Below are 24,541 nucleotides of genomic sequence, written 5' to 3'. Positions count from 1 at the left end.
TTGTGTGTTTCGTTTCGAGGTGCGAGAGACCCCCAGCCGTTCGCCGCGTCCCCTCGCGGCCCCCGGCGCCTCCTCTCGGCGTCCCCAGCCCCCCTGCTCGGCTCCGCGTGCCAGCTCGGGGCTCGCTGGTTCGCTCCCCGCGACGCCAGGAGGAGGGGCGAGGGCCCGCAGCCCCCTCCCCCGCGCGCGGCGCCGGAGCCCAGCCGAGCCGGGGGGACCCGCCGCCGCCGGTCATGTGGGCCGGACTGCTCCTCCGGGCCGCCTGCGTCGTGCTCCTGCTGCCGGGCACCCCGGCCCGCGGCTACACCGGGAGGAAGACGCCGGGGCACTTCGGGGCCGAGAGGTAAGCGCCCCGCACCCCTCCTCTGCGCCTTCGCCGGAGCGCTACCGGCGCGGAGCCCCGAGGCGCGGAGGGGCGTCCCGGAGCCGCGGGTCCGGGCACCCGCCCGGGGCACTGTCGGCGCGGGCGAGCCTGGGAGGTCGGGACAAAGGGACACCAGCTTGTGGTCCGGGCGGGTGGTCGTCCTGCGCCCTTGACCGGGGCTGTCCTGACTGGGATCTGGCGGGGGGACCGGAGACCCTGACGCTAGGTGAGCCCTTCTGAGTACCGTGGAGCCCGGATCCCTGGCCAGGGGGCCGGGGACATACCAGCTGGTCTTAGGACTGGCGCGCTTTTCGCTCCCAAACGTACCCGTGGCTCTGCCTAGGCAGTGCCTGGCCTGCCCCGCGGCGCTGGCCGCTCCGCGACGGGGGGCTTTGCCTGCGTCCAGGCTCCGTGCCCGCTGTGGACCTTGGAACCGCCGGGGTCTCTAGGTTATGTTTCGGTTTCTGCCAGTGTGTGCACGCGGGCGGGGGTGGGGTGTCTGTCCCTTTGCTCTTTCCCGATTGATGTCTCCCTCCCCTCGTGTCTCCTGGGAGGGCCGGGTCGCCGCGGGCGGAGCGCGTGTGTGCGTGATGCTCAAAGCGAGGGAACACGGTGTCAGCGGGCGGCCTGGCCCGCGGCCACGGCCTCGAGGGCGGGGGGCGCGCAGGGGGGCGGCCCCGCCAGGCTCGCAACTCGCACGTGTGTTCCGCAGCCACCGCCAGCTCCTGCTCAGATCCGCCCCGCTCCGCCGGCGTGTCAGAGCCCTGCTGCCCGCCACCTGTGTCCCCGTCACCGCCCGCCCTCGGCCCCTTGGGGCGCTCTTTCCCTGCCCACCTGAGGATGAGGCTCCAGTGGCCTCCCGGGCATCCTTCCATCCGCCGCTCTGGTGGCCCCCCTGTCCCTTTGAGAGCCCCATCTGAGGAGCCTCCTTCTCAGGCTGCTGCCATAATCGCTCCCGCGAGGGCAGCGGGTGAGACATCCCTGCCGCACCCCCCACCCCCTTCCAGGGCCCCTTCTGTGCGATGACTTCAGAGAGGGAAAAAGCTTTTGGAGGCTCCAGGGACAGTTTTCTGCAGACGTTTCTGTTTTACCCTGTGCCCAGAGTTTCCCTTTCCAGAATACTTGTCACTTTTGACACTGATTATTCTCCAAAAGACCAGACTGACTGTCTTTCCATCCCTGTCCCCAGTGTCTGCTGCGCATCATGGATGCTCTGTAGACTGCCTATTGCTGTTGTTTAGTCCCTAAGTCGCGTCCAGCTCTTTGGGGTCCCAAAGGCCCCAGAGGAACCGTCCAGGCTTCTCTGTCCATGGGATTTTCCAGGCAAGAATACTGGAGTGGGGTGCCATTTCCTTCTCCAGGGAATCTTCCCGACCCAGGGATCGAGCCCGCGTCTCCTGTCCTGGCAGGTGGATTCTTTCTCCCCAAGCCACCAGGGAAGCCCGTAGACTGCCCGACTGGCAGGATATTCCCACCAGTCTTCAGTCTCGGGCAAAACACTGTTGGGGGAGATTTCTTGTCCCTATTCTGTTGGACTAGGATTCCAAGTTCAAACTAGGCTGGGCTTCATCATCCTCTGCCCAGCCCAGAACCAGTTCTTGTCATCATCTCTGACCCCTTCCAGCCCATGCACATGCCGCTCCTGCCTGGAACATTCCTCCACTCTCACCGGCTGCCCCCATTCTCTCTCCAGCCTCAATTGAGGAAACCACTCCTGTGCTCCCTGGGCCTCCCTAGCCTGTAACATTGTGGCACTTGTTGTTATACGTGGTTCCTTGTCTGCCCCTTGAAGGTGGAGAAAATGGCTTGTTCATGGCTGGACTGCCTCGCCTCACCCAGCCTTGGGTACACTGGGTTCCCCTTCACTCCCTTGGGCAGCTCACCGGTGCCCTCTCCCCCTTCCCAGAGATGTCACCTGGGGAATGACATTTCACCATCTCCCCCCTCTTCTTTTGTTATCCCTTCTCAACCTTGCCCTCAACTGCCATTGATTAAGCACCTACTATGTGCCAGATGCTGCCCTTGGTGTGGAGTTGAGCAAGAAGATGAAGCCCCTGTTCTCAGGGTATGGTAGGGGAGCCGGGGAGTGAGTACATCAATAAACTAGGGAGTATTGGGTTGGCAAAAAAGTTTAAGATGTTATGGAACAAACTTTTTGTCCAACCCAATAATTCACTGTCCCAGGAAGTAAGTGTTATGAAGCAGAATAAAGTGAGGTAAGGGTGTAAGGGTGCACAAGTAGGGCCTCTCTGAGAAGGTGACTTGAGCAGAGAGACTTTTACAGGAAAGGGGGTGCTCTGTGTGTGTGTGTGTTTGGGGAAGAGCCCTCCTGATAGGGGAAACTGCAAGTGCAAAGGCCCTGAGGCTGTCGTCCCTGGGGTTCTTCATCCATTGCAGTCTTCCCTTCTCAGCTCTGAGGGCCCACCTTGCTCTCAGAGCAAGTGTCCACATGACAGGCATATACAGGCAGCTAGTGTCTGTTCTCTTACAACTTTGTCTTTGTCCTGCCTCCAGGAGGGACAGACCGTCTGGATCATTTTTCTTTGGAAACTTCTCATTGTCCATTGCGGGTGGAGGTGGGGGTTTCCAGAAGTGTTGGTTGAGTGACTTACTGACTGGCTGGGAGGCTGTCACTGCCCAGGAGATGAATCTTCCCCCGACCCCCAGGACAGAACATGGAAGGTACTCTCTCCTCTCTTGCAGACGCCGGCTGGGCCCCCACGTCTGCCTCTCGGGATTCGGGAGTGGCTGCTGCCCTGGCTGGGCGCCCTCCATGGGCAGTGGGCACTGCACCCTTCGTAAGTGCCTGTCCCTGTGCCCCAAACGTCCTCCACAGCAGGGTGCACCTTCCCTGGGCTGGCCTGAGGGGCAGACTGGGGGGCTCCAGCCCCGACTCCCTCACCTGTGTTTCTCCTCTCAGCCCTCTGCTCCTTTGGCTGTGGGAGTGGCATCTGCATCGCTCCCAATGTCTGCTCCTGCCAGGACGGAGAGCAAGGGCCCACCTGCCCAGGTAAACTGGGGGCGCGGGCCCTGGCTGATGGGAAGAGCTCTGTTTACACTGAGACTGTGCCGGGCACTGGGCAGTTGTGCCCTAGCGCATCATTTTCAAACAACCCTATGAGGTAGGCATTCTCATTCCCATTTTATAGATGAGAAAACTGAGGTGCAGAAGCTAGTGGCTCGCCCAAGTTTACATGGCCAGTAAGTGGCAGAGCTGCATTTAAACTCAGTCCTGTTTGCTTCCAGGGCCCCCTTCCCTACAGAATTTAGGAGAAACCGGGTGGGAGGGAGCGGTGGAGGCGGGGCGGCTGGGACTGCCGCATGGTGCATGCTCACAGGTGTAGTAATTGTTTCAGAAGCCCATGGACCCTGCGGGGAATACGGCTGTGATCTCACCTGTAACCACGGCGGCTGTCAGGAGGTGGCCCGAGTGTGCCCCGTGGGGTTCTCCATGACCGAGACAGCGGTTGGCATCAGGTGTACTGGTGAGAGGCCTGGGAGCAGCAGGGAGAGGCAGGTGGGAAGGGGGTCTCCTCCCTGTCGTCCGAGGCCAGTCTCCTGGGATATGCTGGAGTGAAGCTGAGCTGGGAGCAGCTCTGAAGTCTGCAAGTGGGCACGTGGGCAGCTGACAAGGAATCTGCCCCTTTGGCTATTCCACAAATACCTATCAAACGTGTCTTAGGGACCAGGAACTGACCTGTGGTTGGGGTTATGTGGGCGGTCTCTGCTCATATGTTGCTTCAAGATATAGTGCAGGGAGGTGAGTAAGGACAGTGACAGTCCCACCTAATGGGACCATTACTGGAGGAGTGCACAGTGCCGGGCCCACAGGGGCACAGGGAACTGGGGCTGGAGGTGGGCTGGACTGGAAAAGACTCCCTCGAGAATGTGACATTTGAACGATGAGGCAGGATAAACTCAATAGTTATTTTGTAAAAGTATTATTTGTTCATGATTCAAAAAATTTCCTATAGGCCAAGTCTGTTACTTTCCCCATAGATGCTACTGTGACCAGCTTCTTACTTGTCTTTCCAGAGAGCTTGCAAGCCACCCCCACCCCGACCCTTGTGCCTTTTTAACATTTTGTGAAAATAAACATTTCTTCCCCTGAATATAAAAATAAAAAATAACTTACTTTGGAACATTTGGAAAGTAAAAGAAGGGTATAAAGGTGAAAATAAACATGTCCCAGAAGTTCCTACCCAGAGATATTTGTTACTAAAATGAAGTTATTTTCTTTTCCTGCCCTCGTCCCCTGGGTCTGTATGTGTACTTGTGTGTGTGGGACTGTGTGTCAGGCATGCCTCTCTGTCTGTTTTATAAAATTGGGATCATACCTTATCTATCACTTTTGTTCATTGTTTTTCTCATTTTGTTCTGTGAGCAGGAAATATTAGTAGTCCTTACAACATCACTTTTAATGGCTGCAGATGTGGCTTCTGTAATCTAAGTACCTACTTCTGTGCTCTCCATCCTTAGCTTGTCTGCAATGTTTGGCTGCTATGAGTAATGCTGCAGTAAAGTGGCTTCTAGTCGGCCTCTCTGATTATTTCCAGAAGGAAGACTATTGGGTCAAAGGTCCCATGAAGGAGTTTTGGTGCTTATTCCTCCCCCACCCCCTTCCCCGCCTTTTTCGGAAGGTTGAAATACTTTCCAGACACATTTCTCCTTGCAGAGGCAAACTGGACTAAGGAAAAGCCAGAGACCAATGTCAAAGCAAGTGCAGGGCAGGGGAGTCACAGGGGTGGGATAGGGTGAGTCAGGGGGGATGTCTTAGAGGAAGTGGGCATAGTCCCAAAGTTGCCTGCTGTGGGAAGAGCAAGAAAGGAGAATGGAGGGGACCAGTAGGCATGGGGACCAGGGGTGGAAGGGAGACTCAGGTGGGCAGATTGGAGTGGGAGGAGCTGACCTCGTAGGTCTCCATGGTTCTGAGATAGGAAGGGATGCTTTGAAGCTGGGTGTTGTGGGGGGGTGGTTCTGTCTCTCAGCCCCCTCCCCCGCCAGGCTTGAACTTCCCTAAAGCACTATTGGCTCCCCCTGGACAGAAGCCTGGGGGCTCCTTTGTGCCCCACAGCTGAACCTTAACCCACCACCTCTCCAACTCAGCCTCCCACCAGACTGCCCCCCCACCCCCCCAACTCCTCCACTTTGTTCCCAGTGCTTCCTGGAAGTTCCACTCGACAGCTCCCTTCTTGATGCCACCTGGTCCTCTCAGCCCATGTCTCCTCCATCACACACCTGCTGTGCGGGGCGGCCCCTGGTGGGGCACATACATAACCCCTGCCCTACACTGGCCTCTCGTGGGTGTGCATCATGACTCCTGTGTTCTCAGGCTGCAACCGTCTGGAGAGCCAGCACTGTGTCTTAGTCACATTTGTGTCCTCGACAGATCCCTTCCAGGTCCACTGCATGCCAGCAGTGCTCCACAAGAACCGAAGGGAATTTAATCAACCTTCCTGCCCATTCCCCTGGCCTTTTTGGGGTTGCCTTGCAGGTGGAACTGTTGGAAATGGTTCTGTTTCAACCAGTCTCTCCCGTCATCTGTTCTATGTGGGTCAGAAGAGGCCTGGCCCCGTGGCCTCTTCTTTCTTGGACTGGGGGCCCCTAAAACCAGAAGATTTACCTAGTGTCCTCTTTCTTCCTGGGGTGGCAGTGGGGCATGCCCCATGTGGGCTCAGGGTCCTTGTGGGATGAAGTCCCTCCCCACAAACAAAACATGTTCAGAGTGAGCTATGCAAGAGTGTTTCCTCTCTCCCCAGACATTGATGAATGTTTAAGCTCCTCTTGTGAGGGCCACTGCGTGAACACGGAAGGCGGGTTCGTGTGCGAGTGTGGGCCGGGCATGCAGCTGTCTGCGGACCGCCACAGCTGCCAAGGTGAGTGGCTCTGGGAGGGGTAGTGAGGCTGCATGCTGTCGCCACAGCTTTTAGGCTCTGATGTGGACCTCGAGCCCCTGCCAGGTCCAGCCTGTGCTCTCCAGGCATGACTGCATGTCACCTTCACCACGGTCCTCTAAGCGAGATGCTGCTCTCTCTTTTTTTTTTTGCCTGCATCTCTTGGCATGTGGGACTTTAGTTCCCTGAGCAGGGAACGCCAAGTCTTAACCGCTGGACTGACAGGGAAGTTCCAGGAGATGGTGCTCTCATCTTCACTTTATGGATGAGGCTTGCCCAAGCCATTCCGACAGCAGGAGGAGGGGCAGTCAGGTTGCATGTCTGACACTAAGGCCTTTGCTCTGGACCACGACTCAGTAGAAACTGCTGCTGCCATCGTTGCAGGGTTGGGGGTAGGGGAGGGAGAGGCAGGGGGAAGGGCCAGGGGCAGGCGGAGCAGACTAAGCAGAGCGAGGAGGCCACTGAGACGAGGGAGGGCTGAGGGGACAGGGCTGTGACACATGGGGGTGTGTCATGTGCAAGGCCATGCTGTGATAGAGTCGCCACCTGCCCCTGTGCTGGGCCAGGCTCTGGAGACACACAGCCAGTAGAAAGCATCCTGCCCTCCAGCGCCCCGCCCGATGGAAGGGGAAGAACAGTGAGGTTCTTCAGTGAGGTCCTCATGGCTCTTCTTCTAAGGGCACTAATCCCATCATGAGGGCCCCACCCTCAAGACCTCATCTACCTCCCAAAGACCCCGCCTCCTAATACCATCACATTGAGGGTTAGGGCTTCCATACATGAATTTGGAGAGAATGCATTTGAATAGCACTTGGTTGTCAATCTGATGAGTGCCCTGCCTGCCTCTCCCCAGTACATGAACAGACACACATGTGCCCTTATAGAGACAGAAGGATAAGAGATGCAGGGAGTTAATAGTTATTCAACTCCTGTGTTCCAGGCACCATATTAAGTACTTAACACACATTTTCTCATTTCATCCTCAGAACTGTCCTATGGAGTTGGTACTGTTTTATTTCCATTTTCCTGGTAGAAATAGTGAGGTTTAAAGAAATTAATTTGGTCAAGATCATATTAGAGTTGAGATCTGAACCCAGTCATTCCTCCATCAGCTTTTTCCCCCTCAACAGTCCATCTTGAAGATATTTCCACATCAGGGTCAACAGATTTGCTTTATTCTTGTCAACTGCTGCCTAGTGCTCTGCAGTGCAAGTATCTCATAGTTTACTAACTCTTCTCTTATTGATGAATATACAGATTATTTTCAGTTTTTTCCTAATTTCAAACAAAATTGAAGGGGTGGCTTGGGGAGACTTTGACAGAGGAGGTGGTATAGAAGCTGGGTTTTGAGGTATGAGTAGGAGTTTTCCAGCCAGACAAGATGAGAAAACATTCTAAGCAGATAGGAGAACATGTGTAAAGGAGGAGGGCCACAAGTGCATGGTGCATTTGGAAAATGGCCAGAATTTAGGCCAAAGTAAAGGTGAGGGGGAAGGAGGGAGCTTGGAAAGGCAGCCCTGGGCTTGTGAGCTATGGTGTAGCATTAGTACTTGTGGGAGCCTTGGAGAGATTTTAAGCAGAAAGTAGCCTGATCAGAGGTACTCTTTGTCAGAACTTCCTAGAGGCTGTGTAGAGGATAGCTTGGGAGGAGCACAGGGGGAGGCAGAGAGACACACAACACTGTTGTTATCCTCCAGACCAGAGACAAAGGTGCCCTGGGCTAGGATATGGCAGTGAGGATGGAGAGAAGTGGGCTGGTCCACGGAGAACTTAGGAGTTGATAGACTGGATGTGGGTTTTGAGAAGGAGAGGGGTTAAGAGTCTGGTAGGAGATGGTGATGACAGAGGTAGGTAGAGAGGACTGTATGTTTCCAAAACCCCACAGGGAAATGAGCTCTAGCCATGTCCTGTTCCCTTCCAGACACTGATGAATGCCTTGGGACCCCCTGCCAGCAGAGATGTAAAAACAGCATTGGCAGCTACAGGTGTTCCTGTAGAACTGGCTTCCATCTCCATGGCAACCGGCACTCCTGTGTAGGTAAGGGCAGGGACCCTGCTGTCTTCATATTTAGGTTGCCAATCAGGAAGACTGACAGGGTGAGCCCAGGGACAGGGAAAGGTCAACAGGCTGGACCTCCTTGGTTCCCTGGAGCCTGCAATCGCTTGAGCCTTTGCTCAGAGCCTGCCTTGCCCTGGGGTTGGCGTGGCTCCTGATGGAAGACCCTGTCTTGGACTTTTCCTGGCCACATGCCACTTTCATCCTGTTATGTTCCTCTTCCACCCTCTCCCAGATACACCCCAAGGATTCCTCTCTGCTCACCCATTTTCTTGGCTGCCTTTGCTCCCCTTGGTAAATAAAGCACGTTATGTCTTGGTTGCTCTGGTTTAGAAGGAGACCCCTGTTTTCTCAGCCCATTAGCAGAAATTTCCAGAAAGGGATTGGCATGTTTGGCTTGAGCTTGGCTCATGGGTTGAAGGTGGGGTCCCATGGGCCTGAAAAAAGACCTTGTTCTAGCAGAGTTGGGTGTTTGTCCTGAAGCTTGCCCTGAGCAGTGCAGTGATTTTTTTGAGACTCTTTTTTCAGAAGGGCCCACAGCACCTGATGCCCAGCACTGGGATGGTGGAGGGTTTGGAGCCGAGATTCCCAATGGGGGCCCATCCCCACCAGCCAGCACTTAATTGCTGCTGCACAGTGCTGGAGTGTGAGTCACTGGTGCATCCATTAAATGCCTACTGGATGTACAGACCTTCCAAGGGGACCAGCACTAGACTTCAGCCCCATTCCCAGACATCTGAGTCACGTCATCGCCCTGGGGCAGGGAGACTTCCCCGGTCTTTTGGGCTAAGAAGTGGAGGAAGGATAACTTGGTAGCCCCGACAAGGCAGCCGTCGGTAGCGAGGCTCTCCCTCAGATGTAAACGAGTGTCGGAGGCCCCTGGAGAGGCGAGTCTGTCACCATTCCTGCCACAACACCGTGGGCAGCTTCCTGTGCACCTGCCGACCTGGCTTCCGGCTCCGGGCTGACCGAGTGTCCTGCGAAGGTGAGCGCCTGGCCCCGCCCCCGGCTCTAGGCCCCGCCCCCAGCCTCTCCCTGCTCTCGCTGAGCGCGGGAGACGCGGTGCCTCTTCCTTCCGCAGGAACTTTTTTTCAGTTCATCTTCTTTGTTATTTCCACCACCGACCTTTCATCTTCTCTGTCTCTTTCCCCTTTACCCATCCTTCTTTTATTTTCCTTTCACTGTTTCCCCAGCCCTACTGTTTTCCCCCAAATAGTAAAGGGGAAAAAACCCACCGAAAAACAATCAGTGATAGAGAAGCCTTTGATGTAGGAGTCCCAGTAACCTGGGCTCCGCGGGACACCGGACAGTGTGGGGTCAGTTCTCTGCCATGCTTTAACAGCGTGCCTGTAAACGTCTGTGTAATATCGTGTCAATATCCAAGGCGTTCTGTCTAGTCCCGGGGCCAGTTTTCCATGGTGTGACTGCCCGTGTTGGTCTGAGCTTGGCCACCCAGGTTCCCCTTCCCTGCCCAGCCTGTTTTCTCCCGGGAGCACTCTGATTTGTAATTCTCCCTTTTTCCTCTTACCTTTGCCCCACATTTGCCTCCTCTCTCTCATGGTGGTCGGATCTCTCTTTCAGATTGTTGGGCAGTCCATCTGCAGGGAAAATGTGCACTTTCCTAAGCATGTATGTGAGTGTGTGTGTGTGTGTGTGTGTGTGTGTGTTGGAGGAGGCAACATCTTGTAAGCTGGCCTGTCTAGGGTGGGACCAGAGAGGACCCTGGGCTCTTCCTTCTCCTGAGCCTCAGCATCTCCTCGTGGGAAGCCCCATCTGGGTAGGGGAGCAGGGGAGACACTGCCAACTTGTCCGGACACAGAAGTAGGGAAGGGTCATTCCCGGGATGGATCCCTGAGGGCTTCAGGGATCCTGAGTCTCCTCTGTGGCCAGCGAGGAGGGGAAGGGAGAAGACTGATTTTGCAGTGGCCGAAGCTTCTGACTGCCAGCATCACCAACTCATAACTTCAGTCTGCTTGTTTGGTACTTTTTCATCAATCTTCTCTCCTGATTGTCACTGCAGCCCCATTAGTCTGAGGTTGAACTGGTGGCGTTAGACCCATCCTGCTGATGAAGCAACTGACCCAGAGACGTTCAGCGCCGTGTGATGGTGGCCCCTAGTCCACGCCCCGCGAATCACGCCTCTTGCCCCTGCTACCTCCTTCCAGACCCTTCTGTGTTTCTGTTTCAGCTTTCCCCAAAGCTGTGCTGGCCCCGTCTGCCATCCTGCAGCCTCTACAGCGCCCTCCTAAGATGCTCCTGCTGCTTCCAGAGGCAGGCCGGCCTGCCCTCTCCCCCGGGCACAGCCCTCCTTCTGGGGCTCCAGGGCCCCCGACTGGAGTCAGGAGCACACGACCACCACCTCCCTCGCCTACGCTGTCCACGTTCTCCCCTTCCGCCTCGACACCGCTGCTGTCCACCCCGGTGGCCACCCCCGTGCCGCATCCCTCTCTGCTGGGAACCCTCAGACCTCCCGCACAACTCCAGGAGAAGACGGCGGTGACCCCTCCCTTGCCCAGGGGCCCCGAGACCACACGGCTGGCACCAGGACCCTCTGCCTGTTGGCACCTAGGGGCCACGTATGAGTCAGGGAGTCGCTGGACAGAGCCTGGCTGTTCCCAGTGCTGGTGTGAGGTGGGTGTGAGAGGTCCTTGGGGTTTCCCTGGTCTGGTGTCTGGGGCCTCGTGGTGGCTGGAACTTCCGTTTCTGCTTCTAGGATGGGGAGGTGACCTGTGAAAAGGTGACGTGTGAAGCTGCTTGCTCCCACCCGATTCCCTCCAGAGATGGAGGGTGCTGCCCATCGTGTACAGGTGGGAGCTGGTCCAGGGAAGGCTGTGAGTTTCCTGCAAGGTCCTGCCTCTTCCTTTTTCCTGCCTTTCTGCAACTGAAAGACAGTTATCTAACTTTGATATATCACCTGAAGGGTGATCCCTGGGCCTAGCCCCGAGAGCTTCTGATTTAGCAGGTATAGGATAAGTCCTGGGAATTTGCATGTCTCACAAGTTCCCAGGTGAAGCTAATGCTATTGGTCCAGGGACCTCACTTTGAGAACCACTGGTATCTGTGTTCCCAAGGGGAAGGTTTCATCTTAAGGACATCCTTTTTTAAGCTTTATTCATTCATTCAGCAGGTTTCTCCATATCCAGTTTGCAGTCCCCTCCCCTGTCCCAATCCCCCTCCTAACTGCAGGAAGAGTAATTGTTCATAAATTGTATCGCTTTCCTGATTCCCTCCCACTATCTGCTGACAATTTTTAAAATTTGCTTTCATTGCTGTTAGGATAAAGACCTCAAATCTTAACAAGCCCTTCAGCAGAGTGCTTTAAGACTCACCCTGCTCAGGAATTGCGGGCTTCCCGGGTGGCTTGAGTGGTAAAAGAATCTGCCTGCAATGGGGGACACCTGGGTTCTATCCCTGGGTCAGGAAGAGCCCCTGGAGAAGGGAATGGCTACCCACTCTGGTATTCTTGCCTGGAGAATTCCATGTACAAAGAAGCCTGGCAGGCTGCAGTCCATGGGGTCGCAAAGAGTCAGACACGACTGAGCAAATGAGCACACACGCATGCACGTGAATCGCTGGGGATCTTGTTAAAATGCAGATTCTCATTCAGAAGCTGTAGAGAGGGGCCTGAGCTGCTACATTTCTGTGAAGCTCCTGGTGATAAGATATTGAGGCTGCTGCACTTTGAGCAGCAGTGAAAAAGTCTTTCTAAGGGTGACAATGAAACTGCAACTCACTGATTTTCTTAACGATGATTGTTATCTTTTACTGTTGTCTCTACGGTGTACTAAGCCCTAAATGTCAGTTGCTGTCTACATTACATCTGAGGTTGTGGCTCCTTCCAGGTTCCCTGCGGGGCATGTGGTGGTGTTTCCATTTAACAAAAAAGACAACCGAGTCCCAGAGAGGTTAAGTGACACATCCAAGTCCAAGGCCACTCAGGTGACAGGCCAGGTTTGGAACCTGGGGCTGTATGGCTGCCTTTCTTGCTTTATGGGAATAAAGGGCCATACTTTCAACACAGTTCTGGGCTTATCAGACATGAATAGGACCTTCCCAGGGCACTGTAAGTGGGTGTCTCCTGTGGTTTTCCAGGGGTCTTAGGACCCCACAAGTCTAAGTACCTAGATCTGGCCACTGCTGAGGCATCAAAGCCAGTGAGAGAAGGTTCCGGGTACGTTATGCCTGAAAAAGGAACGAGACCTCCAGCTTCCTCTCCTTTGAAGAGGTTTGATGCTTCCACTCCTGTTTGTCTTTCAAAGGCTGTTTTCACAGTGGCGTCGTCCGGGCTGAAGGGGACGTTTTTTCACCTCCTAACCAAAACTGCACCATCTGTGTCTGTCTGGTGAGCATCCCAAGCTTCCTGAAGCCTCTTGGGTGTTTTCTTAACCTTTGGGGGCTTTAGAGGAAGAGGGAAAGACGGGATGTTAAAGGTGAGCTAGTTGAATGGAGGGAGAGCTCTTAGGCTGTGGATTTGGGTTGGAACTTGTCACAGTTAAAAGCATGGGGGATGGGAAGGCAGTAGTCTGTGGGGTCAGGGAGGCTTCTGCTGAGCAGAAAAGAGCCAACAGGCAAACAGGGTCCATCTGTCTGGGAAGGGAAGGGGAGGGTACTCCTTCGGAAACTTCCTACCAGGGAGGCTGTTTTTCTCTCCAGGCTAAATATTTGCCAGCACAATAAAGGTGTCCACATGGGGAGGGAGAAGGCCCGTTACCAGACTCAGCTTGTTAGTGTTTTGCAAGAGGCAAGAGCACTCCTCCAAGAATAGTTATTAAGCTCCAACTATGTGCAAGACGCAATCAGGTGCTGTCCTGAAGACTGGCTCATGAGCACCCCATGCGCACAAGTCTGGGGGCTTGGTACTTTCCATCTAGTTCCTCACCTGAGGCTCCTGGCAGCTCTTCAGGGTTAGCTTTACTGTCCCCATTCTACAGATGCAAAGACTGACGCTGGCAGGTGGCAGAACTGGAATCTGAGCCAAGGTCTGTCTGCGTCCAAGCCTAGGCTCTGCCCACCAGTCCTCACTGCCTCTGGTCGTCTTTCAAAGTGGCCCCAGCCTGGCAGGGATGATGGAGCTGCAATGTAAAATGGGGGAGGGTGGCACGTAGACCGCTACCACCACCCTTACTGAGCCCTTCCCATGTGCCACACTCTTGTAGTGACCAACTACTTCTGTGCCTGATCGCATCTCATGCGATCCTCAACAACACTGGAGACAGAGGCTCAGAGAGGTGATATGCTCTGCCCAGAGTAGGAGGAGCAGACCCTGGGCCTCAGGTCTGGCTGACTCCAAAACTGGGGACCTTTTTTTGGTCTTAGCTTCAGTTTTTGAAAAGTGAATTTTAATTCTCTGGCCAGTATCAGTGACTTGGTTCAAAACTCAGATGCACAGGAACGTGGAGTAACCTCTTCCTCACTGCCTAGCATCCTTCCAAGAGCTTCCGAATGCTATAGGAGGGAATGGCATGGGGGCAGTGCCATGGGAGGGGAAAGTGCCATGGGGGACAGTACCACGGGGGGCAGTGCCACTGGAGGAATGCCATGGGAAAGAATGCCATGGGGAGGCAGTTCCATGGGAGGGAATGCCGTAGGGGGATACCATGGGGGTAATCTGGGGGGCAGTGCCATGGCGGGGAAGTGCCTTGGGGGGATGCCATGGGGAACAGTACCATGGGGGTCTAGGCTCGTCCATTTTCGTGAGGAAGGCAGCATGCTCTGCTTTCTGTTCTGCCCCTCGTCTTGGAAAGTGGGATATTGGAAACCAATACCATAATAAACCCTGCTACTGGGTCCCTGCCTGCGTCCCTTTGTGTCCATGGTGGCATTTAAAGGTCTTGGATGGCTTCCTTTAGGAGACTTTCGTGTGGGAGAGGAGTCCTGTGGGTGGTGTGAAATAGGGAGTGAGCTGGTTCTGATGGGCCTGACGGTCCATCCTCCTCTCTCCATGCCACCTCTCACCTCCCCAGGCTGGAAACGTGTCCTGCATCTCCCCCGAGTGTCCCCCCGACCCCTGCCAGGCCTCCCCGAAGTCGGACTGCTGTACTTGCATCCCAGGTAAGGGACTCTGCAGGATGAGGACGGCAGCGTAGGTGGGGGTGGAGGGGTGTATTTTGAGTATGTTTTTTTTGAGGGGGAGTGAGCACAGAGGATGAGATGGTTAGATGGCATCACCAGCTCTATGGACATGAGTTTGAATAAGCTCCAGGAGTTGGTGATGGACAGGGAAGCCTGGTGTGCTGCAGTCCACAGGGTCACAAAGAGTCGGACATGACTGAGCTACTGAACTGAACTGAACTGAGCGCAGGAGAGAGCAAGGACTTTGATTTCTGCTCTAGAAACTCAGATTAAGTGAAGCATTTTAGGGTGCTTTTTTTTTTCTTTTTTGCGGCACCACCTGGCATGAGGGATCTTAATTCCCCAGCCAGGGGACCAGGGATCGAACCTGTGCCCTGTGCATTGGAAGGTGAAGTCTTAATCAGGGAAAGTATAGTCCCTCGGACCACCAGGGAAGTCTCAAAGTGCCGGTTTTAATTGATCACCTACTGTGTACACAGCAGTTTGGATGCTAGGTTGGGCTCAGAGCCTGGCCTGCCCCCAGACAGGGGTGGTGCGTTCAACACTGACAGGAAGGGGTTTGGGTCCACCCTTGGCATGGCTCTGCCCCGACGCTGGGAGGGGGTCTCCCTTGCCCCACTCATGAGTTGCTTCTTTGTTAAAATGGGCTTCTCTTTCCTGAAATGACGTCATGGCTGTCACTGCTGGCTCTGGGCCACTGCTGTGTGGGGTGCTTGCCAGCCCTTGATCTCATTAATCCCTGTGGTGCGGCCCTGAGGGAGTACTATTCATAGCTCCATTTTATGGATGAGGAAACTGAGGTTCAGAGAGGTCATCACTGCCCAGAAGCACATGCCAGTTAGTAAAGGAGCAGAGCTTGCTGTCAAGTTTACCTGACTTCAGAGCTAGTGTTCTTATTAAATACTACTTTTCCTCTTAACTTTTGAATGTTATTTTTAGTTAAAACATTTTTTGAATAGGCAATATGCTCCCCTTGAGGTAGGAACTGTTAACCCTATTCTACAGATGAGAAAAGTGAGGCTTAGGAGAACTTTAGTATTTTGCCCTTAGCGAGTTGAGAAGCTAGGTTTTGAACCCAGTGCTCTCTGACTGAACCCAGGTGGAGCCTGGGCCAGTTTTTAAGGTTGTTTTTTTTACCATCAGGGGTGAGGGATGTTCAGATAAGAGGTTTTTACTGAATCCTCCCCAACCCTATCCAGGGAATGATGGCATTCCCAGACCTGGCTGCAGGTGTCTGGGGCCCTCTTTTTTCATTTCTTCTTTTCTCTTACTCTTTTAAATTTTTTTAAAAATGTGGATCATTTTTAAAGTCTTTATTGGATTTGTTACAGTATTGTATCTGTTTTATGGTTTTGGTTTCTTGGCATAAGGCATGTGGAATCTTAGTTCCCCAACCAGGCGTTGGACCTGTACCCTCTGTGTTGGAATATGAAGTCTCAACCACTGGACTGCCAGGGAAGTCCCACTTACTCTTTAGTTATTCAGGGCTTCCCTGTCTTCTTGGTTGAGGACCTTATTTTGTGTGTGCTTCATTCTCCATCAGTTTTTAAGCACCGATCTAATTTTATTTATAGTTGAGGGTTTGGAGGGTAGCAGTGGTTGGGCTCTTGGGTTTGGGCAAGCCGTGGAGTATTGTAGGGGTACATTTTCTTTCCAGAGACCCCCTTACCTGTTTCTTTAGCTGCCCAAAGACCTTAAGCTGTCTCTTCCTTTTTCCTCCACAGTGAGATGCTATTTCCACGGCCGGTGGTATGCAGACGGGGCCGTGTTCAGTGGGGGTGGTGATGAGTGTACCACCTGTGTCTGCCAGGTAGGGGGCTGAGTTGGTGGGTGACGGGCAGGGGCACAGGACTTTCCCAGGAGCCCTTGACTGGGAGAAGAGGAGACACTGGACAGCAAAAGGGAAACCGAGTCAGGAAAGAGACTAAAGGGACCTTAGCATTCCCCAAGGCCTTCCCGCAGTCTCCTTGAAGGTTGTCCTTCAGCGTTGTTATTATAGAGCACCTACTGTGCACCTGGGACAGTGCTGAGTCCTGGGGCCACAGCTGAGCACAGGGCAGCTTCGGGCCCCTTCATCAGGAGGCCCACAGCTAGGCGGGCAGTGGTGTGCCTGGCAGAGGGCACAGTGTGAGCAGAAGGCGGGAGGCGGGAGAGAGTATGGCATAGTCTGAGGCCTGGTGGTGTCCATTCTGGCTGGAGACCAGATGGCGAGAGGAACTGGAGATGCAGCCGAGGCAGGGATCCTGTTTGGCTGGGTTCCAAGAAGCAGGGCTTGGGGTGGGCCTCTTGTGTAAGTGGTTTTCTGGCGGTGGTGCTCTCAGGAGGAATTGGCCAGGGAAGCAGGCCAGGTGGTGAAGGGGCCACGTGGAGACGGGGTCTCGGGCTGATCCCATGGGGAGCTCTGGAGTGGGAGGACACCAAGGAAGTGGGTGTGTCCAGAGGCCAGGGAGCTGAGCTCTTACACCTCCAGCATCAGGTGGTTGTATATAGTCCCTTGCTTCCCAGGGAGTGTGGGGGGAAGGAGCGCGGAGGACACTGTTCCCATCGGCCAAGGGCAGTGCCAGGGGACTGACAGGGTCTGTATGTGGGGGTCCCGTCCCAGGAAAGGCTTTGCCTGCCAGGCAGAGAGTTTGGACTTTGCAGAGGTGTCGGGTTTTAAGTGATGGAGGGGTGCCATCAGATTGGTGCGTGAGAAGGTTCTGTGGCTGCATGTAAGAGTGGGTTGGAGTCGGAGCAGAAAGCTGTTGGAGAAGCGAGGGGAAGAGATTCTGGAGGCTGCAGCTGGGGCAGCCTGGGACCGGGCAGCCTGGGACCCTGCAGCCACACAGTCGATATGTTCCAGGGACCCTCTCCCAGCCTGACCACCAGCCCCCAGGGAAGGACTCACCCTTCCTTCCCGTCTTGCCCCCTGGAGATCTGTCGCTTTCAGGGCAGGAGATGGCAGCCTGCTGGCCTTCTCTTGCCCCTCCCTGGTTCATGCCTTTGGTTCTCTTCCAGAACGGGGAGGTGGAATGTTCCTTCACACCATGTCCGGAACTGGACTGCCCCCGCGAGGAGTGGTGGCTGGGCCCTGGGCAGTGCTGCTATGCCTGCAGGGAACCCGTGCCCATGACAGGTGAGGGCCACCCAGCCTGCATCCCAGGCCGCACCCAGCACCAGGCCTGGAAGCGGAGAGGGAGGAGGCTGAGCTTCACCCGCTGAGACTCGTGTGTGTGTATGTACTCTGTAAGCATGTGTGTGTGTGTGTCAGTGAGTGTGTATGTTTGTGTGTTTCAAGTTTGTATATGAGTAGCATCTGTGTGTGAGTTTGTGTACATGTTGTCTGTGAGGGCTGTCTGTGTGTTTCATTGAGTATAATTGCTTTACAAAGCTGTGCTACTTTCTGCTGTACGATGAAGTCAATCAGCTATATGTATACATATATCCCCTTCCCTCTTGGACCTCCCTCCCACCGCACCCCCCGTTCCACCCCTCTGGGACATCACAGAGCACCGAGCTGAGCTCCCTCTGTTGTGCAGAAGGTGCCCCCGGGGTATCTGTTTTGCACATGACAGTATGCACACACATATATGTCAGTCCCAGCTTGCCCCACCCTCCCCTCGCACCCCGTGCCCACACGTCCGCTCTCCATGCCTGCCCTGGAAATCGGTTCATCTGTACCATTTTTCTGTCTGTGTGTTTCTGTCGTGTGTCTGTTGTACCCATATGAGCGTGTCTCTGTGTGTGAATGGGTGTGTTCATGGATATGTATGGACGTGTACATTTGTGTGTGTGTGCCCGTGTATACCAGGTGCATGCTTCGAGGGAAGAAATTGCCTAACACGGGGAGCCAGGCTGCAGCTGCTGGGGCAGGTGGCTATATGGACACAGTTCGAGTGAGCGGAGTCATCTGTCTGTCCTCACCGGGCGGTGCTGTGGGTCCCTTGGGCAGCAAGACCGCCCCTTGGCACTTCTGCCCACTCGTCCTTTCTCCCCCGCTGCCCCCCGCCAGGCTGCTCTCTCGACGACAACGGGGTTGAGTTTCCGGTTGGACAGATCTGGTCTCCCGGTGATCCCTGTGAGTTATGCATCTGCCAGGTGAATGACAACCTGCGCGCCTTCAGCTGCTTTCCCCGCCTCCCCGTCCCGGCCAGTGCAGCTGCCCCTGCAGAAGGCGGCCACGTCAGGCCCCGTCCCCATCTCCCTTCTGTGCTGTCGGCTCCTGTTTTTGTAGAAGAGCTGGGATCCAGGTTATTTTATCCTCTGTAGATTTTCAGGACGGCAGAGCTTGGCAGTCTGTCTGTCTTAAGAGTGGAATGTGACCCATGGTGCATGTGAGGGGACCCGCTGGCCTAAGGAGTCAGAACTAGGATTTGTGGGAGCAGGTTTTTCCTGGACAGGATTAACAAAGGGAGCCAGGCAGCCCGAGGTCCAGTAGCTCAGGCCTTTTCTGTGCAACTGTGATGCTTCCTTCATTAACATCAATCCTACGACCTCACCTCTTCAGAAATGGATAAGGTGAGGGTGTGTGAGTTTGAGAGTCAGATCAACAGAAATGCAAGCACAGCTGTTTACCAGCGCAATCGTTTTAGCCCCTGTTTGAGTATAGGTTGGCTTTCCTTTCTACTTTAAAAAATATTAAAAAAAATTTTTTGTCTGCACCATCTGGCATCCGGGCTCTTAGTTCCTAACCGGGGATCGAACCCATGCCCCCTGTAGAGGAAGTGACAAGTCTTAACCACTGGACCTCCAGGGAAGTCCCCAGTTTCCTCTCTACTTTGAAAGAATTTTTAGTCCCTTTGAATTTTATTTTTTAAAATGAGGTCCCTGCACTGGCTGTGGGCTTCCCAGGTGGTGCTTGTGGTAAAGAACCTGCCTGCCAATGCAGGAGACATAAAGGACGCTGGTTTGATTCCTAGGTTGGGAAGATCCCCTGCAGGAGGGAATGGCAACCCACTCCAGTATTCTTGTCTGGAGAATCCCATTGACAGAGGGAGCCTGGCGGGCTACAGTCTATAGGGTTACAAAGAGTTGAACACGACTGAAGCTACTCAGCATGCACGCACGCACTGACTATGTCATTGATATTGCTGGGGGGTTTGGTAGAACCTTGGTTCTAGCTGCCCAGGCCTTGGACTCAGCATCTGCATTTTAATCCCTGGGTGACTTGGGTGCACACCAGCTCGTGAGAACCACGGCCTTCACATCCTCTTGATGCGCCATTTGTTAAAAGGCCTTAGACTCTTAAAAAATTTGGAAACGCTTCGTTGGAATTAGAGTGGGGAGGAAAGTTACCTCCGCTGCCTTTTTCCTCCTTCAGGACTGGTCTAGGGCACTCATATTACAAGAAAATCACACAAAACTTCAGCTTCTTTTGAAAGAAAAGAAATTGTGTACGGTGCTTTCATCTTCTGAAAGACATTTCCGGTGGAATAGCTTTCTATAAAAATGGGATTTTATTGTACTCCATAGGTTTGGGGTGAGCCAGGGTTTCAGGGAAATGCTGAGAGAAGAATTTGGGTGGGGTTGTGGCATAGCCTTGGCTGTTGGGGGAAAGGATGGGAAGCTGAGGAGACCAGAATCCCAGCTCTGACCTTCCCCCTCTGGGGTATGATAAGGCTTTCTGGAAGGCTCAAGCCCCCTCTCCCAAGTAGCTGGTTCTCTTTGGGGGAACCCTGCCACCTCCTAGCTGCATTGCGATGCCCCTTAGGCCAGGTCCTGGCCAATTCGCAGCACTGCCCTTTCTTTTGGGGGGCTGGCAGGGTGGAGTAGGGTGGGGAGGTGGGGACTGGTGGGCAAGTGGGGTCTTGGTGAAGTTATTCCTTCCTCCAGGCAGATGGCTCAGTGAGCTGCAAGAGGACAGACTGTGTGGACTCCTGCCCTCACCCGATTCGAATCCCTGGACAGTGCTGCCCAGACTGTTCGGCAGGTAATGTTCTGTCTTGGGGTGGGGGGGGCAGCATAGAACCCCCGGCCCCCACATCTGGGCTCACCCTGCACCAGGCTTCTCTGTGCAGAGCACCACCCCTGCTTCATCTCTGCTCGTTCTTGCAACAGATCCATGGGGCAACTCCATTTTAGGGATGAGGAAACTGGGGCTCAGGGACGGAAAACGGTTTCCCAAAAGGAAGCTCCATCTGGGTGCTGGAAGCAGATATGAAAATGTGCAGAGCTTGCAGCCTAGGTGGGGTGATAAACGAACATCCCTGTGAGACAGTTGGAGAACAGGGAGAGGAAATTAAAGCGATCTTTTATATTTTAATAGTAATTTTCACCTTTTCCATTATTTCACAAGTAACATTTTGTTATAGAACATTTAGAAAATACAGACAGCAAAGGAAAAAATTAAAAAGCAGCCATTACCACTTTTAACTTTATGGTTTTGTCTTTCCAGTCTCTTTTCGTGATATAACATCAATATCTATGTATCTCTATAATGTATCTGTAACATACATTTATATATCTATCATGTCATAAATATATAGCATATCATAGATATATATTACATATTTTTTCTTTCTTTTTTTTTTTTTTACTGTGCCACACAGCTTGTGAAATCTTCAACCAGTGATTGAACCGGTACCCTTGATAGTGAAAACACAGCGTCCTAGCCACTGAACTGCCAGGGAATTTCCTATATAATTTTTCTTATAAAATGTGTCTCTACTATCCCATCACCTGCTGTTTTATACTTACTTGTGTGATAAAGGGGCTTCCCTAGTGGTTCAGATGGTAAAGAATCTGCCTGCAGTGCAGGAGACCCAGGCTTAATTCCTGGGTTGGGAAAGATCCCCTGGAGAAGGGCATGGCAACCCACTCCAGTGTTCTTGCCTGGAGAATCCCATGGACAGAAGGGCCTGGTGGGCTACAGCCCACGGAGTCACAGAGAGTCGGACACGACTGAGTGACTGACATGGGATAAATATCAAGGTGGCCACCCTCGGGCGGGGCCTCTGCAGCCTTCGGGAAGCAGAGAGGGGAGCTGTGGGGGGCCCTCCTGGAGGGTGGGGTTTGGGGTTTGGCTGAGTGCAGAGGAGCAGACAGGGTGGCTGTGGCACACAGGTTGGTTGAGTCCCCGAGTCCTTCATCCTGATCCTGCCTGGTGAGGGGTGGGAGGAACGGCCCCCTTGCCGGGGTGAGAACCCTGAAGTGAAGACACTGTGATTCCTTTGCTGAATCCAGTGAGAAAAAAGTCAGCAACCGATCCAGGAGTGTGTTCTGTCCCTTCCCCCCTCCCCTGGGCAAGTGCCTGCAGAGCCCGCTGGCCTGACCTTTGCTGCCTGGATAGGCCTTGGACTTTCGCCCAGGTGAAGGCGGGCCACCGCACCCCCTCCCCCCGCACCTCCTCCCCCTGCCCCCTCCGCCCCCCACCCCTACCCCACCCCGGCCAGCCCTCACCATGTGCTCTCTCTGGCAGGCTGCACCTACACAGGCAGAATCTTCTACAACAACCAGACCTTCCCATCTGTGCTGGACCCGTGCCTGAGCTGCATCTGCCTGGTACGACCACCCTGACCCTGTCCCCATCTGTAGAAGCTCTCTAGGAACTGCCACCAGCTCTTGAACTCTGGAGGCAAACATCCAGAGACTTCCAAGAAAACTTCTGGGTCGCTTCTGGGTCATGCTGAAAGGCGGCTCCCTCCAGCCCTGCCCAGGGTGAATCTTCACCCAAGGCCAGAGAAATACTTTTATCCCTGCCCAGCAAACGTCCTCTGCTTCTGGGTGACCAGGGAGGGTCTGGGGGGCCCTTAAGGTATAAAATGTGGCCCAAGGTTCTCCATGAGAGTGAAGGTGAGGAATGAAAGCCCAGGACTCTGCATGGAATCTTTAATATACTCACGTTTCTTAGCCCCTGCAATGTGCCCGTCCCTGAGCTCAACACAACCTCAGTTAATCCCCAGGGAGGCCTATGAGGTGGGGAGCTCCGCCGTCCCCAGCTGCTGGGTGGGAAAACCAGTCCCAGAGAGACAGTCATTTGCTCAAGACTCCATAAGTAGTCAAGTGAGGTGCCGGGAATCGATCCTAGCAACCTGAATCTCTTTCAGAAAGCGCATGTTTACCCTAAGCCATATCACCAAGGCCATATCTCAGTCTACGTGACAGGAGTATCGTTTGGTATTTGGAAAATGGAAAAAATAAGCCCTTATTGCTTGTCATACTGGATATGTTTCATGCTGATGAGCCTTCTTTGTTGATGGTGGTCTGCTGAAAAAAGATTGAGACACTTGGGGTGAACATCCCTGGCCTCTGGGTGACCGTGTTCATCCATAGTTGTTTACGTTGGGGAGCTTTGACTTCTGGGTCCTTTCTCCTAAACTGAAATGATTAGTTACTTGATCTTTGGTTGCGCTGGGTCTTTGCTGCTGCCTGTGGGCTTTCTCTAGTTGCGCTGAGCAGGGGCTCCTCTTGTTGCAGGTGGGGACTTCTCACTGCGGTGGCTTCTCTCATTGCAGCCCACGGGCTCAGTAGTTGCGGTGCATGAGCTTAGTTGCTCCAAGGCGTGAGAATTCTTCTAGGATTAGGGATCGAGCCCGTGCACCCTGCACTGACAGGCAGATTTTATCCACTGAGCCCCCAGGGAAGTCCTTCCTAAGTTCTGGGTGCTCAGCTTCCCTGGGCCGTTCATGACTCATTCAACAGGTACCTGTTGACAGATGAGCTCTCAGGGCAAGGCCAGGCCCTTGGCCTCGGAGGGCTTGCGTTCTAGCAGGAAGACAGGCTCCTATTCAGTCTGTCCCCTCACCATGGACCCCTAGCCTGACCCTGGTGGCTCCAATGGGCACTCAATGGCTGTGTGGTCTGTCATTCCCGAGTGTCCCTTCAGCCCCCAGAACGAAAGGCCTTGCGAGTTTTCTGTGTCCTGCAGCTGGGCTCCGTGGCCTGCTCACCCGTGGACTGCCCCATCACCTGCTCCTACCCTTTCCACCCTGATGGGGAGTGCTGTCCAGTGTGCCAAGGTGAGTGGGACCAGCCGCCCCCCTTCCAGGGCTCCCGGGTGGGCCTTGGCTCTCACGGCCCTTGTCTCTGCTGCCCCCTACAGACTGCAACTACGAGGGGAGGAAGGTGGGGAACGGCCAGGTGTTCACCTTGGACGATGAGCCCTGTACCCAATGCATATGCCAGGTGAGCTGGCCCTGGGGACCCCGGAGCTGCCCAGCTGGGGGCTGCTTCCAGCCTTTAGTCCCTTTGCCAAACCTGGAGCCTCTTAGCCAGTGTACGCCCATCTTCTGCCCGCCGTTTTGCAGCTTTAATTACCTGTGGGAATACCTTTGGGTTTGACGGTATCCTCTGCCTGCGTAGTTTCCTTAAGGTGGCCCCACCGGGCCTGGCTTCACCTGTTGTTCAGGTGAGGACCAGGCCCTGCAGCTTCTGCCCGAGATCTTTCTGTGGGTCCAGCTGCTGGTGTAAGAGTTCCTCAAGGGTCCTGCTCTGGGCAGGTGAGATGCTCTGGGTGGATCAGATGCTCTGGGCTTCTCACCTGTCTCCTTCTGTTTCCCCAGCTGGGAGAGGTTACCTGCGAGAAGGTGTCCTGCCAGCAGGCCTGCTCGGACCGCACCACGCCCCGCAGGGACTGCTGCTCCTCCTGTCCAGGTAGGCGGGCCTCTGCGACCTGGAGTCTCACCACCGTCTTTTTCCCACTCTGCTCTTCTCAGAAACACAGAACTTGTACCGGGCTGGATGTGACAAACCCAGGCTCAGAGAGGGAATGTGGCCCACCTGAGGTCACACAGCTGGCTCGTGCTGCGCCCGGGCCCACGCCTGGGCTCGCTGACCCGTGTGCTGAGCCGCCTCGGTGCTTTTTATTCTACACTGTGCCATGCTGTTAGACGAGTCTATTTACTGCTCCTTTTTCTTCATTTCCTCCTTTCTGAGTCTCTTCCCCTGCTTTCTATTTTTTTTCTTTCTTTTTTTCTTTGTGCTTTTTCTTTTTTTCCCTCTGTTTTCTAAATTCTTTCTCTAAAAATTAGAATTTAGGAACTAAATCAATTTTGCAGAAGAATAATTGCTAATATGTATTGAGTACCCTTTATTTATCAGGGAACATCATATATTATTATTTTTTAGTTAATGTATAATTGACACAACATCTGATATTTTTGTTTCAGGTGTACGACATAATGATTTGATATTTTGTATATTGTGAAAAGATCACCAGAGGAAGTCTAGTGAATATCT

General features: G+C 54.0%; 1 protein-coding gene across 1 annotated transcript in view; it reads left to right on the top strand.

Moving 5' to 3' along the window:
• The first annotated feature begins 233 nt into the window (after positions 1-233).
• Positions 234-24,541, top strand: part of VWCE (von Willebrand factor C and EGF domains) — a 30,115-nt gene continuing 5,807 nt past the window's right edge. The window contains exons 1-19 of the mRNA XM_052662354.1: positions 234-343; positions 3,068-3,162; positions 3,285-3,374; positions 3,721-3,849; positions 6,124-6,240; positions 8,180-8,296; positions 9,171-9,299; positions 10,503-10,945; positions 11,028-11,121; positions 12,574-12,656; positions 14,278-14,365; positions 16,111-16,196; positions 17,384-17,501; positions 18,378-18,463; positions 20,198-20,294; positions 21,783-21,865; positions 23,190-23,322; positions 23,406-23,488; positions 23,866-23,956. Coding sequence (XP_052518314.1) covers positions 234-343; positions 3,068-3,162; positions 3,285-3,374; positions 3,721-3,849; positions 6,124-6,240; positions 8,180-8,296; positions 9,171-9,299; positions 10,503-10,945; positions 11,028-11,121; positions 12,574-12,656; positions 14,278-14,365; positions 16,111-16,196; positions 17,384-17,501; positions 18,378-18,463; positions 20,198-20,294; positions 21,783-21,865; positions 23,190-23,322; positions 23,406-23,488; positions 23,866-23,956 — 2,272 coding nt within the window. The remainder of the gene's footprint in view (positions 344-3,067; positions 3,163-3,284; positions 3,375-3,720; positions 3,850-6,123; positions 6,241-8,179; positions 8,297-9,170; positions 9,300-10,502; positions 10,946-11,027; positions 11,122-12,573; positions 12,657-14,277; positions 14,366-16,110; positions 16,197-17,383; positions 17,502-18,377; positions 18,464-20,197; positions 20,295-21,782; positions 21,866-23,189; positions 23,323-23,405; positions 23,489-23,865; positions 23,957-24,541) is intronic.

This window comes from Budorcas taxicolor, chromosome 25, assembly GCF_023091745.1.
Source record: "Budorcas taxicolor isolate Tak-1 chromosome 25, Takin1.1, whole genome shotgun sequence".
NCBI lineage: Eukaryota > Metazoa > Chordata > Mammalia > Artiodactyla > Bovidae > Budorcas > Budorcas taxicolor.
The sequence above is the reverse complement of the archived record's forward strand: the minus strand, read 5'-3'. Positions and strand labels throughout refer to the sequence as shown.